The sequence below is a fragment of the Leptonychotes weddellii genome, chromosome 1, assembly GCF_054177405.1.
Source record: "Leptonychotes weddellii isolate Sample4059 chromosome 1, ASM5417740v2, whole genome shotgun sequence".
Lineage (NCBI taxonomy): Eukaryota > Metazoa > Chordata > Mammalia > Carnivora > Phocidae > Leptonychotes > Leptonychotes weddellii.
Window position 1 is genome coordinate 132331483 of NC_138369.1, and position 18568 is coordinate 132350050.

Sequence of the window (18568 nt, forward strand, 5' to 3'; positions counted from 1 at the left end):
AGCAGAGGAACAGAAAATTGAACTTTTGTAATTTGTTACTGTGGGTGGAACAAGAGAGGACAATCAGAAAAGAACTCGGGGAAAAAACTAAGAGATTATAAGATCCCAGACTCTAGAGAGAGTATTACCAGTGATACCAAGTATAGTTGAAAGGTTATGGGTAAGAGGACTTAAACTCCTTCCAGTTAATTTTTAACAGGCAGAGGGGTGTCATTAGTGAAGCTAGCTAAAAAGTTATAATTAGTATCATGAACATTTTTACAAATTTTGTAATTTTTCCTTTTCATTTACTTTTTAATTTAATTTCAGACTGTGATAGATGCCAACATTTTTCCAGCCCTCATTAGTATATTACAAACCGCTGAGTTTCGGACAAGGAAAGAAGCAGCTTGGGCCATCACAAATGCAACTTCTGGAGGATCAGCTGAACAGATCAAGTAAGTACTAGCCAGGTAGCATCTTGTAAATTAAAGGAAAAATTATGTCTACTAGTTATGAATGCTTAATTCTAACCTCTTGGAAGATTGTTCTGAGTTCCATAACTAGACTCAAATGTATATTTAATTTTTCTCCCATTCCTTCTTGCTGAAATAATTCCAGGATAATAGAAGTAAGGCATAGTTGAGGTTTGAGAGAATGGAAGTATTTATAGGGTGGCTTTAGTCTACTCTGGAGCTTTCTGGTCAGAACAATCTTAGGTAGTCTAGAAGGTTACTAGTAGAATCCTTAGAGTCCAACTTTGGTATCTAACTTGCTATTTTTAGTTTAGATGTCTTAAAAAGATTTGGATCAGACTTTGAAAGAGAGGTATATCTGAGAATAAAATGACAAATTCACTAGAGGCAGTGTCTCCTGAAGTTCTGTAATGTTCAGTAAAGGGAGAGAGCTGTATTAGCTTGAGACTTAAATGGCCCCTTGGGTGGCTTATAATCTTAATGGCTAGAGAAGGCATATATACGGACAGGAATCAATTCCTGAAAGAAGACATCATACAATTAAATGCTAAATTATGGACATTCAGTATTTCAGATTAAAAAAAAGATTAATGATGAAGAGAAAAATGGAACCTAGATTCTTCTTAGCCTGCCTTAACTTTCTCTATGGGAAATTCAGATGAGGGGAAGATATTTCTAAATGAGTGTTGAAATTGTAACCCCTCCCTTATATATACTGTCAGAAAAATACAACTACTTCTCATATTGTTGCCTTGTGGGTTGAATGTTGGCACTAATTAACCAATACTAATTTTTAGTGCTCTGTTAGAAGTTTAAAAATGTAAAAGGTAGTCCTAACATTTCCGAAGTTGATTAGGTACAGAAGATAACTGTACCTAAAATAATAAAATAGATTAATACTGCAAATAACTATTTTGGTAAAGTTCATCAGTGACAAGTTTTCAAGGAAGATTGCAAGTGGTCTTCAGAAGCACTTTTTATGAGGTTAAGGTCTTTTTCAACCTCCCAAGATTCTGGGTCTGGGGTACTATGATTATAAGTATGCCACCACGGGTAACGGCATTTATCCCAGTAATGGTAGCAGTAAGAAGTAATGTAGAAGTTATAATATGGTTTCATAGTTGAAATGGTTAAACTGTACACATATTTTTAAAACATTTCTAAAATACTGTGGTGTTTTCATCAGAAAGTATTCAGGGGTATTTTGCTCTGTTAAAGAAGAGTGTAAAGGCTACTTACTATTCCTTTTTAAAATTCAGCATAGCTGTTTATAGTAATGAAGTTCATTATCAATCTGGCAGTTTCTTCTTAACCAGACGGAATTATCTTGAAAAACTATTACAAAAATATTACAGTCCAAATTACAGAAAATATACTGACTTTATCACTGATAAAATACATCTGTGTGGTTTTGCTTATTCTTATTGAGTAGACAAGATTTAGATGCAAGAACCAAGTAGAGTAACTTAGGAAATATCCATAATTTTAGGTTAAATATAATCAAATGCTAATATATAGTTTCTTAGGAATGAGGGATAAAGAATATTCCCTTGAATTAGAGAAAGTTTATGGAAGAGATGAAACTTGCCATTTGGGTAGAGATTTGGTTATTTTGGAGGAGAGCGAATAGCACGAGGGGAAGTGTGAGGGAATGTGCACAGGTAATGTTGTTGGAAGAGGCAAATCAGTATTGCTATATGTTATTTTTTTTTTAAGATCTTATTTTTATTATTTGAGAGAGAGTGAGAGATATCACAGACAGACAGGGACAGGGAGAAGCAGATGCCCTGCTGAGTGAAGACCCCGACAGTGGGGCTTGATCCCAGGACCCTGAGATCATCACCGGAGCTGAAGGCAGACGCTCAACCAGTGAGCCACCCAGGCATCCCCTGCTATAGATTATTCTTTTGCAAGATGAGGAATTAAGTAATTGATGGGCTTTGGAAGCTGGGATGAAGGCCTTAGTCTTAATGGGAAGACTCAGTATCTTTGGCCTTGAGAGTATTAATGAAGAACATAGTATTTTGAAGAGGAAAGAGCAATTAAGATGCCACTGTAATAGTGTACAGCCAGGATTAATAGCTGTAGCATGAGATATGGGTCTCAATACAAGAAGAAAGGATCTGTAGGACTTGCTGGCAGGCTTTAAGTAGGAAGGGAAGGAAAGGGAAGAGTCAAAGGTAACTGGGGAAAATGGTAGGTGGGTACCCTTCATAAAAATTAGGACACAGAGGAAGCAATAGTGGGGTATAATAGTGGTGGTTAATCTCTGTGTACTTTTTCTTCATGCTTTTCTGTTTTTCAGATTTGCAACTAACATTTGTAATCGTAAAAGAGGCTTGGTTTTTGTTTTTTAAAAGATTTATTTACTTGAGAGAGAGAGCGCGAGTGAGGGGAGGGGCAGAGGTAGAGAGGGGCAGAGAAGCAGACTCCCCACTGAGTGCGGAGCCCAATGCGGGGCTTGATCCCAGGATCCTGAGATCATGATCTGAGCTGAAAGCTTTTTGTGTTGTATAATTCTATAGGTATTGGTGAATGCATGTTCTATTTCTACCATTGTAGTGTCATACAGAATAGTTCTACTGCCCTAAAAAAATCCCCTCTGCTTCACCTATTCCTCACTACCCCTCTACCCCCACCCACCCCTCAAATCCCTGGCAACCACTATACTTTTTATTGTCTTTTTTTTTTTTAAGGGATAGGGGAGAGGGGCAAGGGGTGAGGTAGAGAGAAAATCTTAAGCAGGTTCCATGCCCAGGACAACCCTGAGATCATAACCTGAGCTGAAATCAAGAGTCAGACGTTTAACAAACTGAGCCAGCCAGGCACCCCACTTTTTATTGTCTTTATAAAAGTTTTGTCTTTTCCAGGATGTCATGTTTGGAATCATATAGTCTGGAGTCTTTTCAGACTGGCTTCTTTGACTTAGCATGTCTAAGTTTCCTTCATGTCTTTTCATGGCTTGATAGTGCATTTCTTTTTATCACTGAATAATAGTCCATTGTCTGGATATACTACAGTTTGTTTATCCATTTGCCTATTTAAGAACATCTTGGTTGCTTCTGGCTTTTTGGCAGTTACGAATAAAGCTGCTATAAATGTGTGTGTATAGGTTTTGGTGTGGACCTAAGTTTTCATCTCAATTGGGTGAGTGTCCACAGTGTGATTGCTGGATTGTACAGAAAGCTTTGTAAAAAGTTGCCAAGCCGTCTTCCAAAGTTCCTATGTTGCATTCCCACCAGCAAAAAAATGAGAGTTCCTATTGCCCCTCATTCTTGTCAGCATTTGGTATTGTCAAGTTGTTTTGCATTTTAGCCATTTTAATAGGTGTGGCATCATTGTTTTAATTTGCAGTCCCCTGATGACATATATTAATGATGTTGAGCATCTTTTCTTACTTAATTTGCCATCAGATCTTTGGTGAAAGGTATGTTCAGATCTTTTGCCCATTTTTAAATTGTTTTCTTGGGCGCCTGGGTGGCTCAGTTGGTTAGGCAGCTGCCTTTGGCTCAGGTCATGATCCTGGAGTCCCTGGATCGAGTCCTGCATCGGGCTCCCTGCTCGGCGGGGAGTCTGCTTCTCCCTCTGACCCTCCCGACCCTCCCCCCTCTCATGTGCTCTCTCTCTCAAATAAATAAATAAAAATCTTTAAAAAAAAAAATTGTTTTCTTGGAGTTTTAAGAGATCTTTGTACAAAATAGAATTGGCCTGTTGGGCCTATGGTGGCTTTAGCACCTGTTTCAGAGGTGTGGTTCTACAGAAACAAAGATGAAATTAGCCAAAATTACACTGTTTTGATGAGTTGCTTATATTCAGAGTAAGAGGGTATTCAGTTTTTTGGAGTCCAGTAGTTGTGGAGGAGGAAAAATGGAGATGGTGTTAGAGAACTGGTTTTGTTTCATTTATTTGTAGCTTTGTGGTAAGATGTAGCCTATATGGCTGAATGGGTGCTCATTTTTATCTCTACAGTTTGAGGATGACCCACTTATTTTATAAAAGTTTTATGAAATTGAAAGCTTTGACTAAATTGTTCTTTGTATTTAGGTACCTCGTAGAACTCGGTTGTATCAAGCCACTTTGTGATCTCCTTACAGTCATGGACTCTAAGATTGTACAAGTTGCCCTAAATGGCTTGGAAAATATCCTGAGGCTTGGAGAACAAGAAGCCAAAAGGAACGGCACTGGCATTAACCCTTACTGCGCTTTGATTGAAGAAGCATATGGTAAGATAGAGTGTTTAATAGATGTCCTGAAATTATATTTTTCTTCTTGCTTTTCTGACTTGTCCATATATCAGTGAGCACAAACTCATATGAAAAACTTGTTCTCTTATGAATAATAATGTTTAGTAGGTAGAATTATTAGAAAAAAATATGCATTAATTGTGAAGAGAAGTGAGTACCCTTCAATTTAGCTATTTTTACACCGGGCTGTAAAGATCTTCCTAGTTCCTGGACCCTGCTTGCCCTTGTGGGTGCTCTTGTATTCTTACTAGTCCATCTGAGCCTCAAGAACATTTGCATCTACTATAGATGATGCCAGATTCTACTCCTTTTCTTTAAGATTTAGAGTTCTCATTTTGAAGAGTCCCTATTTGGTTTCTTCATTCTTCCAATCTCAGGGTTAACTGTACTCTTAATCATTGGTTTACCAATGTACATTTTAGTTCCCTCTGTGATTTTAATGCATAGTCAGGGTTGAAAACCACTACTCTAGGGTTTGTTTATTCCTAAGACTGGAATTAGGGATCATAGGGTTTGTTCATCTTCCAGTTTATCAGATAATGCAGAACTGCTTTCCAAAATGATTTTAACAATTTACCATTAAAAAAAAATTATAAAAGCTATACCTGCTTAGTATAAGACATTTTGAAATGCATAAAAAAGAAAAATGTTCCTCTACCTGGAGATATTCCTCCACAGAAATAACTACTGTTAATTTTTTTTGATGTATGTATATTTTAACATGGCGATGTATATGAATATGTATTTTTTTTCCTTTGAGCAATATTAACATTTATTTCCGGTATTGCTGTAGTGGTTAGGTTGCTTATGGCTGCAAGTAAAAGAAAAGCCTAGCTCAGATGGGCTCAAACTTAGTAAAGGGACTGTGTTGGCTAATTGTTCTAGTTGGACTTCTTAGTTTAAGCAGTAGAAATTGATTCTGCCTCTTTTAAGGGTATTATATACATCTGTTGACATATTGGATAGCTCAGAACTTAGTTGATAGAACCAGAGCCAAGAATTAGTTAGGTCACAGATATAGTTCAAAAGGAACACTTCTGCTACTGGCCTTAGCCACTGGATGATGTGTGAAGACTGTTAGGGAAATTGCTGCTTCTGGGGACTGGTTGTTGCTTGCATGTGTTTAAGATGTCAGCTTGTAGTACTAGCATTCAGATGTCATCCCAGTGATACTTTCTATGCTGTTACAAAATACCAATGAGATATAAGTAGAGAAGAAAATCTTCCTTTACAATAAGGAGACATGGCAAAATACAGTTTCATTTCCAACAGATACAAACAATACATATGTATACACACACATACACACAGATTTTTCTTTATTCTTCGTTCTAGGTCTGGATAAAATTGAGTTCTTACAGAGTCATGAAAACCAGGAGATCTACCAGAAGGCCTTTGATCTTATCGAGCATTACTTCGGGACCGAGGATGAGGACAGCAGCATTGCGCCCCAGGTTGACCTTAGCCAGCAGCAGTACATCTTCCAGCAGTGTGAGGCTCCTATGGAAGGTTTCCAGCTTTGAAGCAATACTCTGCTTTCATGTTCCTGTGTCAGACCAGGCTACCCAGTCAAGTCCTCTTGTGGAGCCCACAGTCCTCATGGAGCTAACTTCTCAAATGTTTTCCATAATACTGTTTGCGCTCATTTGCTTGCCTTGCGCACCTGCTCTCTTACACACATCTGGAAAACCTCTGGCTCTCTGTGGTGGAATACCCTTCTAATAAAAAGGGTAACCAGAACGGCCCACTCTTATGGAAAATCCCTAGGCTTTGGAGATCCGCACTTATATAAGAGTCATGGGATTATACACATATTAATGTGGCTCCCTTTCTTTGTGGGGGAAAAAGAGGACTCCTCATTCCCTTTAAAGTGGGGAAAAACACTGATATTAAAAGATGAGACTAAACCTTTATCTTGAATTTCACACAACTACTTGCAACAAGGGAGATGTTTAGACCTGTTGTGTACACTTCAGAGTACTTTTCATGAGTTCTTCCACAGTGAACCCTTGGATTACCTGGTGGCTTTTCTAGCCAAATTTGCATTAATCCTTACTGAGACTGGATGGTTTTCTTTCCTCTATTGGCGCCATTCTTCACAGATATTAAAGTTAAACCATCCGCTCCCTCACCTTCAGCCTTCAGTGAATGTGCTTTCTAGTTGTCAGGAATGCTGAAGAATTAACACTTTGACTCTTAAATGTGATACTGGTTTGAAGATTCCCTTAGAGCAGCAAGGAGAGGGGCACATTAATTTGTATGGCTATTGCTTCTCTTTGGTCTTATGTGTCTTAGGATTTGGAAGTGGTTCGATTCTAATGCTGGTATGAAGAGTTAGAATCCTTAGTAATCGAAACAATATCCTGTACTTCAATAAAAAAGTAAAAAAAAAACAACAAAAAACAAAAAATCCCTCCAATTTTCCCAGACTCAACCAGTGTGACTAGAGGCTGTGTTTCTGCATTAAAACATGTTTCAGGCTTTGTGGTCCTGATCAAGGTCCTCATTAAATTGGAGTTCACCCTAGGTGCTTTTCCCCTCTGTGACTGGCAGATAACACATACTTTTAAAGGTTACTTAGGGAAACTTTTTTTTTCTTAGCCCAGTGCAGCTTGATTCTAATGTATTCATGCTGCATATATGATCCTTTTAATGTAGCATCCTTATCTTAAACAAATAATCATCTTCTCAACATGACCTATTCAACCCAAATAAGGGCAGGGATTTTTTTTTTTTTTTTTTAATATAACCTCATTGTTCCCTAATCATTTCATTTCATCTACTAGTACTGCCCAGTCAAGTCCACCCATAAAATAAAAAGTTTCTATCTTCTGGCTCATTTAATGATAACCGCAATGTACCTGCAAATGGCGCTTCCAGTACTGTCTTCAGTGATCCACATTTGTGCTTGGACTGGAATGAAAATATAAGCTTAATTGCCAAGAGAACTGCAGCTGAGTTCAATATGACTTCTTGGTGCTAGTTGGCCATCTTGACTCAATGTTGGGACACACTATCAGAGAAGATTTTTTTGTTGATATGCTGTTCAAAATGAATTCTGAAGGAAAAGTCGCTCACTTCTGTTTCAGAGAATACCCTTTTAAACCTCTTTAATCTTGTCCTCTTCTAGAATTCATTATAACCCCAAAATGTAACTATATGGAAGTCCCCTGACAGGTTATTATACATCTCTGGTAAATCCTGCTGAATGTTAGGGATATTCAGAGCTTTCATACCTCATCATGTTGTTATTTAAACAGCCAACTTACGTGACCTGATTTAAACTTTAAAAAAATCCACTTCATTCAAAGTAGAAAGATACAAAGACAAAGGACATTTATCAGCCAAGTGTGTGACACATTCTTCGCATCTAGTCTGTAGTTGTGTCTGTGCTCTGGATGGGTACCGTCTGATGTCTGTCTGTTACTGATGGAGCAGCCACTGCAAAACTAGTCAACTCCCATCTATAACTTTTTCTAGTGCTGCTTTGTGCTGAAAGGACATTTTAGTTTACTGCACTTGACCTGTAAAAGACTTTGATTCTTTGTAATTTTAGGGACAAATTAGGTGGTTAATTTAAAGAAAAACTTTCAGTTTTGCCTTTACATCACATTAAAATATAACTTCTTTCAGAAGGGTAATAGAAGCACTGATTCATAGTAAAAATCTTGTTTTTAGCTTTGACTTTTTTTGTGGCTGAATTTTTTTAACCTGTACATCACTGGTAACACGTCATTTCTCTAGGATGTTTTAAATTATGTACATTCTATTGGATAATTTTAAAAATTTCAATTCATTTTTGATAAACCAATTTGAATGGAAAAAGGATAAAGCACACAAAGTTGTTTCTCCAGGTTAGTAAGAAGAGCATACACTGGGAGTTTTGCAATTGCAGGTGTCTCAGTGAATGAATTAAACAAAGTCCATTTAACTGTTGTGGTCCATTTTCTGTTGTAAACAGGAATTTATCTTGCTCCTGTCTTGGAAGTTCATGAGAGATGAGCTAAATTTTTTTTGCAATAAAATGTTCTTAATATAAAAATTGGAATTAACTAAAAGTTAAATCCCAGCATAACTGTTGGAACTGAAAAAGCAGCCTTTTTGGTTATAGAAATGAATGAGACTTCAGGAGGTAACTAAGTCCTCATTTTAGTTCTCTGCCTGGCAGATTCTATTAATTTACATTGAATTTATTGAAACCCTATCACTAAGATGTTACTCATTACAAAAGCATGTTAATTTCAACACAGGAAAACTCTCCTGCAATATATACTAACCAGGGGGGAAAGTAGCTTGATTATCCACCCCCCCCCCTTTTCCTCCTCCGCACTTTCAAAGTATATTCAGTGAAAACTTAGGTGGGGAAAAAAAAGCATTGAAAGCATTTAGGATATAAGGGCACCCTATATTTGAAGGACCAGCAGGGTAGATATGGTTAGATTGAGAAAAACCAGGAAAGGAAAACAGATTAAGGAGTTTTCTGTGGAACACTTTAATTGATGTTCTTGTCACTAAGTAAGGGCCCTTTTAAACCTTTGTCAGCTATACTGTTTTTGAAAACTATTGCCCTAGGATTATTTCTTCCATCTGCCAGATAAAGCTAAATGGGCTCTGGGCCATTTTTTCATATCGTCACAAATATAAGCAATGACAATTACCCCATAATAAATTTGAATTATTATTGCAGATTGTTGCTGATTTTGCCTGAGAAAAAATATGTAATATATTTTAGAAACCAAACTATTGTCAATTAAATCCTGTTGTACCTGGCCACTCACAGGCAACTTTGAATTTACTTCTCTAGTGCTAAACAAACATTTCAGTTATTTATAATCTCCCAGTTTGGGGTTGCATTATGAAAGGGTTTTCCTCAAGTTGAAAGATTTTTCTTTCTTGCTGATTAGTTTTGTGAACATTTTTTCTATCAGTAGGCAAGTCATTGCATATTGATGTTTTAGGGCTTGGGGCTTTTCATTATAGGAAATCTTGATGTGTAAGGATGTTTTTCAGTAAAGAAAAGGGATCTACTTTTAGAAAGGGGCATTGTTTGCTTTTCATATTTATATACTATGTACTACCTCCTACATTCCAAAATTAGCTCATTTGAGAAATAGGTATACCTATCTATCTATATATGAAGTCTCAAATCTGAATTTTTTGCCATCTGAAATTAACAGAGCCACTTTCATCTGTTGTTAGTTGAGCAGAGTAAATACGTATCTGCCATGCTGGGAAATATTTTTGGCTACCTTTCTCTATCAAAAGTTAAAGTTACCGAGCACCTGGCTGGCTCAGTGGGTAAAGCATGTGACTCCTGATCCCAGGGTCGTGAGTTCAAACCCCATGGTGGGCGTGGAGCCTCCTAAAAAAAAAGAAAATTTAAACAAAAATTTAAAAACTAAAAAGAAAAAAAAATTTGCTTTCTCATGGGGCGCCTGGCTGGCTCAGTCAGTAGAGCATGAAACTCTTGATCTTAGGGTCATGAGTTCAAGCCCCATGTTGGGAATAGAGATTCCTTAAAAAAAAAAAAAAAAAAAATTTTTTTTTAAAGTTCAAGTAACTGAAAGCCAGATGGGACACCAGTACAGTAAGTCTGCTCTAATACAGACAGTATTCTATAATATGCTTTCTTGTCAGAAAAGGATAGGTAGTAACAGTACCAGGACATCACAAAAATGTTTGATGAAGTAAAGCAAGTATTATATGCTAATTTTAAAAATATCAAGTTGCTACTGGGTATAAAATTTGGAAGTCTGGGGCAAGAAGAAAAGATTAAGGGTAGATGAAGTTTTGCTTTCAACTGAGGGTAGGAAAAAAGAAGTCCCAGTCTGTTTTCCCTTCAGGTCAAAAAGGCAACTAGTCTTTGAGCCTCTGTTGTGTGCCAGGTGCCTGGGGAAGGGCTTCCGTTTTTTCTCTTTTAATCCTCCAACTGCTCTTTGAGATAGATAACTGACATTATGATATAGGTGACAGAATCAAGACTTAGGAGAATTTACTTTACCCCAAGGTCACAACCTCATACACTGTCTAGTACGGACAGAGCTGTGCAGGTTGTGTCTGGAAGAAAGCAGAGGTCACGGTGGAGGTGGTGTTCTGGGCCAGGAACTCCCAGAACTAGACTTACACAACTGTCCCAGCTGGACCAGCTTTTTGTCAGACCAGTCTTTCTGGCTCTTTCTCATGAGCACCCTTAAAATAACTAAGGTATGAAGTTGCTTTTAGGTTACATATTTTGGTAATGTAGAGCCTCTCAGCCCAAACTTCTTTTTCCCTTCTGTGGTGCTAACATTCTGTATATGACCTGACAAAACAACAGAAGTCAAAAAATATATATGCAAATGATTGATTTTGAGTTCATTAGCATAATGGGTAAACTCAGAAACATGTTTCCATTCAACAAACTTAAATGTAGAAGGTACTGACAGAAGGCTTTGGAATGAAGAATTCTGCCTTAGAAAGCAGTGCCATCCATGGACGTGAATTTAACACAGCTGACTTCCTAAAGGAGTATCGTCCCAAGGAGTATCAAAAGTTAGAAAGATCACCTTTTAATGTATGTTGTTATGTTCTGCTTACTTCATCATTATGACCACTATATGTTGTTTTTCAAAGTGTTCTTACGCTTTGATTTGGAATGGATCTGATGATTCTTTGTACTTGAATGTGGTCTGTCAGGCCATGGGTGAGTGCCTTGCACATAGTAGACTATTCAATAAATACTAAATGACTGAAGGAATATGCATCGATGTGATATTAGTAAAGGGTACTTGGTTACAAAAGAAAATTCAAAGGAATTCTTTTATGCTGCTGTTTGAAACCAGGAATTAACAACTCTTAGACTTAGTGTCTCAATGTATGTTTTATATGTGGTTACCTTTCAGGAGGACATGATCTGACCTGAAGTTTACAAAAGCATTGTTATAGCCATTCATTATATAAAAACAAAAAACCCTACGCCTTCTGTGAAAAGTTATGGATATATTTTACAGGGTAACATATGTATAATCAACCCCATGTGTTTGTATTATCAAAAACAGCACATTAATCTCTTCTGACCTACTCTAAAGTTAAGAAAAATAACTTTTTTGCCAGTTACATCCAACTTACATGGAAGCTGGTGGTTGCCTTAGGCTATTAAATAGGGTGTTTGTTCTTTTTTCATTTTTACTACTAAATGTCTTGCTGAGAGATTCTACTGGCCAGGTATTTTTTTCTGAAAACAGAATCTTAAATCAAAATGTAATTAGTTCCTGCAGACTACACTGTCATCTATAGTACAAATGGCTGAGTTTACAAATTTATTAAAGCTAGTGTAGGTGACTGTTGCCCCTTATTTCATTTGCCAATTTGAAAAAGTCTGTTCTCGTTTTAAAATCAATATATGGTAATATCTGTGATCTTGAATGTTTCTGCAGAGAATAAAATTACTCTAAATTCCTTTATACCCATTTAACCTGAGGAAGCCTGTGGGAATCCAGTTTGGATCATTGCCTTATCTAAACCACTTGGGCCCAGCATTATTTAGAATGATGGATGAGGAGAAAACAGAAACCCAGGAGACCAGAGTGGTGGGGAAAGAAAAGCACAGGGTTTGAGAGAGATGTGGGCAGGCTGGGGTGTTACCATATAAACAGTGTAGAATTTTCCAAAATTAAGTGGTGATTTATGAGAGTCCTCCAGAAGTCAGTGATTATACTGGTTTGCTAGGTATAGTCCCAGGTTTTAGATCAATTAACAGCTGATTATTTGTGTCCCCTTTCACTTTGAAAAAGGTCTCAGTTTAGATAAATTCTGGGCAGCCACTACATATTTAGTCCAACTAGATTTTAATAGATTTAAATTGCTAGTGGTCCTAAGCAACTGTACACAGTTCTATTGTGCTTGACTTTTGAAGACTGCTCAACTGGAATTGCTTAGGAATTGCTATGAAGGGAGTCGGTCAAGACATTCCTTAAAATAGGACTTAATCTCAGTCCTGACATAGATACCAAAAATATCTATTTTTAAAAATGACATATTTGTGGCATTTCTATTTAGCCTATCTGCAAACTTGACTGAGGGGAAGGGAAATCAACCTTTTAACCATTGAGACCTTCAGTTCTATAACTTTTATGGGAACTCTAAAGAAAACAAATTGATTTCTACAGAGAGGGAAACTTCCAAATCTCCTATCTGGTAAAGACTAAGCAGCAAAAATAGAAATCATTAAAAACAGGACCGTATGAGGAATTTTGCTTGAGAGCAGCAAATGCACAGCTCTAATTATGGTTTCTGCCACTTTGGATTTACCTGTATCAGTATTCCCTACTCACACTCCACATTGCTGATGCTCCCCTCCTCCCAAGGACCTAAACTACAAAATTCTTAGGCCTAATTCACAAGGACACAATATCAGGACTACATATTAATATTAGAACATGATTAATAAAAAGATTTACCTAGTTATATTCAGAGCTTTAATTTCTTTACAAATTCCTGACACTATTTGTAAACAAAATAGAAATGGATTTTAATAGTGGAAATTTCTTCAAATTCTGGGAAAATCTGAAGAACAATTATTTCTGGATATTCCTATCACTTTTTTTTTTTTTTTTAAGTAAACTCTACCCCTAATGGGCTTGAACTCACCACCCTGAGATCAAGAGTGGCATACTCTACTGACTGAGCCAGCGAGGCGCCCCCTATCAAGACATTCTTGACTGTGTCCCCTGTCCCTCTGATTTTTGTGGTATTTCTAGTGGGTTATTAGAATATACGCCAGCACCAACACCCCATCCTAGCCCTCATGTCAAATTTACCTTGTCTAATTTCTTCTTTCTTTACTCAGTGCACAGAACAGTTATTGGAAAAATACAAATTTACTTAAAATCTTTGGAACAAGCCTACACTATGTTCTCTATAGCTTTTTTTTTTTAATGAGTTAATAAAAATGAAAATAGTCTCAACTGATGCAGAGTTTTAGAGTGTTTCTAAGCTTCCCAGTAAAAAACATACGATTTCAGGCTAATAGGAGGAGAGAAGAGGCAGAGTTTATCATAACTGAACTTTAAGATACATAAAAGGGAAAAGTTTTTTAAAATGTTAGAGGGAAGGTCCGTGGTGGCCTTGCCTTAAAAAATATCCAAGAAGCATCCTAATTTAATGTATATAAATGGATGTGCCAATCCACTTAACAGATGCTCTTCCTATTCCCAGCACCACGTTATCGTTACACCATTAATTTGCACTAAGACTAAAGCTTTTGTCCAATGCCTGTCCAAATTCCAAACTAGAGTAGTAGCGTCTTAAGGTAATGAGGTTTTCACTACAGTCGATTATTATAGGTGATTTAATTATGTCGTGCCTCACTTAAAGGCCAGACTTTCAATCATCCCTAATAAATACAGGATAGGGGAATTTGTTTCCAAATGCTTTTTACTGTTGGCTGACAGAAAACATCAAGAGATACTTGCCGCGGGGCGCCTGGCTGGCTAAGTGGTAGAGCACGCGACTCGAGCTTACGTTAAAAAAAAAAAGAAAAACAAGATACTTGCCTCTAGACTTCAGCTCGGAGAGGGGGGAAACCTTGTAAACACACTTGAGCTCTCTTTATTGAGCAATTACAGGTAAGTAGAAACTCATCAGGCTTCCAATTTTTTGGTAAACTTTTTTTTTTTTTTTTTTTTAAAGATTTTATTTGACAGAGAGACACAGCGAGAGAGGGAACACAAGCAGGGGGAGTGGGAGAGGGAGAAGCAGGCTTCCCGCGGAGCTGGGAGCCCGATGCGGGGCTCGATCCCAGGACCCTGGGATCATGACCTGAGCTGAAAGCAGGCGCTTAACGACTGAGCCACCCAGGCGCCCCTTGGTAAACTTTTTTTTAAGTAAGCTCTATGGGGCTTGAACTCGAGACTCGGAGAGCAAAAGGATCAAGAGCCGCATGATCTAGGGACTGAGCCAGAAAGGCACCCCGGTAAACCTATTCTTGTTTAAAGATAGTAACTTAATCTGAAAAGCATACATCTTTATACAGCACTCTCAGGCCCATTAAACATTTCTTAAAACTTTATAAACTCTCTAAAGCCTATTACAAGTTAACTTTACACATTTCTTAACCACGTTCCACCAACTTCTAGGTCTTTTTCGGTCTCAAGCACCTATGCAGATCTGACCTTTTCTCTTAGAAAGTTTAAGGCATAAGGAAATGCTAAAACAAACGTTTGCTCGTTTCCACGGCACTACCATGTCCTAAGCAGGGGCTTTTGGAGGCCCACAACACATTCCTTCCCGAAACGTTTTCGCAAAACTTTTAAAACCAGAAGCTTTATAATCTGGGCGTAAATTCGGCTAAGCTCCCCTTGCCAACCTGCAGCCTTAAGTACACGCCACCAGGCTCTATACCACAAGAGTAGAGAGGAGCAGAACCAAAGAGGCCCGCGAAGCAGATGCTTAGTCACCGGGATGGACGGCTAGCTAGGTGCCAAATGTGGGCTTAACTTTCCACTAAGGGAATCGGAAAATTCAGTTCTTTCTCGTGACACGGTTTCCAAAAAGAAATGAATGTTCTTTGAAACATTCACCGCTACCGACGCTAGTCAGTCAGGTCTGGGAAAAGCCCAATACACCTACCCACAAGGAAAAGGAGGAAGTCCAGCATTTGTGTATGACAACCTCCGCCAAAGAAGACCGGAAGGAAACGCCGGCGCCTTCCTTTGCGCAAGCGCAGGCAGACCTCTCCCATTGGTCATGTCGGCTCGAAGTTGGAGTGCACATGCGCTCCGCCGTCCTGCCAGCTGGGTTGGATTGACGCGGCGGTGCGCCCCAGTGCTTATCCGCGGACTGCAGCCCGTCCGGCCCGTAATTCATGATGCCTGCGCAGGTTTTTGTTTTGTTTTGACTTCCTGAAATCGTTTGTTTAAGCGGTGTTTCATTCATGTTCAAGTACCGAAAGTCTGTCTGACTGGTAGGCTTGCTCAGTGTTCTAAATGTTTCAGAGTTGGGGGAGGGGCGGTGAAAAAATACTTTTTGTAGATCACCCACGCCCCTCGTCACTTTGCACGGCTTTATACCTTCACAAAATACCCAAAACATACCTCACTTGCCTACAGCGCATTGGACCCTTCTAGTATTATTTCTCAAGTATTTGTTTACGAAGGAGGAAGCAAAGAGAAAAGAGAAGTGGTCCAAGCCGTGCTGCTGAATCGTTGTATAGGGTAGTTTAAAGACAGCCCAGAAATTATAATCCCTAAAAGACCGTTTATTTTTGAGTCTGATGTTTTTATCTTCATTTTGCTGGGCAGAAAGTCAGAATATTGGGCTGCCTGGTTCAGGGCCGGACGCTTACCTAACCTACTGACTTGGAGCTTCAGAACCGTGGCGACAAAGGAGGCAGAAGATGCTAAAGCAGAGTCGAGCCTCCCCTTATCAGCCAATCGGAGCAAGCAAATGTCTGAAAAACCAAACTATGCTCTTAAATTTACTCTCGTGGGGCATACGGATGCAGTATCATCGGTTAAGTTTAGTCCTAATGGAGAATGGCTAGCAAGTTCTTCTGCTGACAAAGTAATTATAATTTGGGGAGCCTATGATGGAAAGTATGAGAAAACACTTTATGGTCACAATCTGGAAATATCAGATGTTGCCTGGTCATCAGATTCCAGTCGCCTTGTTTCTGCCTCAGATGATAAAACGCTAAAGATTTGGGATGTGAGATCTGGAAAATGTTTGAAAACGCTGAAGGGGCATAGTAATTATGTTTTTTGCTGTAATTTCAATCCACCATCCAATCTCATCATTTCAGGATCTTTTGATGAGAGTGTGAAAATATGGGAGGTGAAAACAGGAAAGTGCCTCAAGACTTTGTCTGCTCATTCTGACCCAGTTTCTGCTGTTCATTTTAATTGTAGCGGGTCCTTGATTGTGTCAGGTAGCTATGATGGTGTCTGTAGAATTTGGGATGCTGCATCAGGTCAGTGTTTAAAAACACTTGTTGATGATGATAACCTTCCTATCTCTTTTGTAAAATTTTCTCCAAATGGAAGATATCTTCTAATTGCAACTTTGGACAATACTCTTAAACTGTGGGATTATAGCAGAGGCAGATGCCTGAAAACCTACACTGGTCATAAGAATGAGAAATACTGCATATTTGCCAATTTTTCAGTTACTGGTGGAAAATGGATTGTGTCTGGTTCAGAAGATAATCTGGTTTACATTTGGAACCTTCAGACTAAAGAGATTGTACAGAAATTACAAGGTCATACAGATGTTGTAATCTCAGCAGCTTGTCATCCTACAGAAAACATCATTGCATCAGCAGCATTAGGAAATGACAAAACAATTAAACTGTGGAAGAGTAACTACTAAACCCTTTAGAAATCAAGTAGTAGAACCAAGCTGGCAAAAAAAAAAAAAAAGCGTATTTAAAAAGATGGTTTCTCTTAATTTTGGTATGGTTTTGTATTTCTTTTTAACTTTGTGTTTCTCTCTCTCTCTGACAAATAAATAAAATCTTAAAAAAAAAGGGAGGGGGGGAATGCCTGGGTGGCTCAGTCGGTTAAGTGTCTACCTTCGGCTCAGGTCATGATCCCAGGCTCCTGGGATCGAGTCCCACATTGGGCTCCTTGCCCGGCAGGGAGCCTGCTTGTGCTCACACTCTCTCTCTCTCTCTGACAAATAAATAAATAAAATCTTTAAAAACAAAACAAAACAATTAGATTATAATATTTCAGACCTATAACCTAAATTTACAAAGCAAGACAACTGGAAAAGCAAGTCTAGAACCTACGACTTCTGATTTTTAATCTTCAGGTCTGGTATTAACTCCTATGTCTATCCCTGAACAGATTCCCATTCTGCTCCTCTCAGTGTATTTGAGAAATATTTAGAAGTAAGGTTTACAAGATAGGATGACTGATTAAATGAAGGGAGCAGGAGTTTGGAATAACTCGAGTTCCCGGTTTGGGAGATCAGATGAGTTAAGAACGTAAGCCTGGGATTAGGTGGAATGGAGATGTATGGCAGATGCCACTCACACATGAAATGGTTCCGTGGAATCAAGTCTATAAATTGGGAAAAATAAGTCACGGTTAGGTCTGTTAAACATTTTAAGATTTTTATGGAGATAAAAACTAAAAGTAAACCAAAACATTATAAATGGCATTTTGTTGAGGGACTTGTCACTATCCTGGTCAGATTGTGCCTCATGATTATCAAGCAAGCTAAATGTCTAAATGGTGAGGCTATTCTCTTTCACTATGTGTCTGACCTAGTAACTCCTACCCATGCTTCAAACTCAGTTCAGAAACCACCACTTGTGGACCAGCACTGCCTGCCTGACTCCAACCCACAACTGACAGCTGAGTTAGGTTTTGTTTCTTTCTATAGCTACTGTTATATAAAGTTCAGAATATTCTTTTACCAGTTTGTATTGTAACAGTTTCATGGGCCATGTTTCTGTAAGTTATGAGCTCTGTAAAGAAGTATGTTTTACTCATTTTTGTATTCTCAGTATTTATATATATTTAAATGGATTTATATATATATATATATAAGGGATTAAGGTAATGTTTGATGAATGACAATGAATTATACCACCACCACTTTATTCATTCCTTGCCTACTTTCAATAAACGTTTGGAGACATGTCCCCATACTGTTATTACTTTTGTTGATTAAAAAAGTATCTGACCATAGGCTCATGTATTAACTTTATATTCAGACAGGGCTTATAGGAAATATAAAGTGGAAAATGGTTTCTGTCCACTTTACCTACAGAGACATGATAAACATGAAAAAAAAATCTAGAAATTAAGCAAAAAATAGTACAACAATAATTGAAAGTAACAGGGCTAAACTGTCTTATGTTTTTGGTATTCTTTAGTATAACAG

General features: G+C 38.0%; 2 protein-coding genes across 3 annotated transcripts in view; both read left to right on the forward strand.

Moving 5' to 3' along the window:
• The window catches only part of KPNA1 (karyopherin subunit alpha 1), a 56329-nt gene extending 44898 nt beyond the window's left edge, over positions 1-11431 (forward strand). For both annotated transcript variants that reach the window (XM_031039067.2, XM_081833001.1), the window contains exons 12-14: positions 310-437; positions 4500-4678; positions 6035-11431. In XM_031039067.2, the coding sequence (XP_030894927.1) occupies positions 310-437; positions 4500-4678; positions 6035-6222 (495 nt within the window). In that variant the 3' untranslated portion in view covers positions 6223-11431. The remainder of the gene's footprint in view (positions 1-309; positions 438-4499; positions 4679-6034) is intronic.
• A 3110-nt stretch (positions 11432-14541) lies between these two features.
• On the forward strand, positions 14542-18326 carry WDR5B (WD repeat domain 5B). The gene is made up of 2 exons (XM_006743211.3): positions 14542-15641; positions 15979-18326. Exon 2 carries the CDS (start codon positions 16124-16126, stop codon positions 17042-17044), a length of 921 nt encoding a protein of 306 aa, XP_006743274.1. The 5' UTR covers positions 14542-15641; positions 15979-16123; the 3' UTR covers positions 17045-18326.
• The last annotated feature ends 242 nt before the right edge of the window (positions 18327-18568 follow it).

What these genes read in the sequence shown, in the direction of transcription:
- WDR5B (XM_006743211.3), top strand. Translation starts at nt 16,124, where the DNA reads ATGTCTGAAAAACCAAACTATGCTCTTAAATTTACTCTCGTGGGGCAT.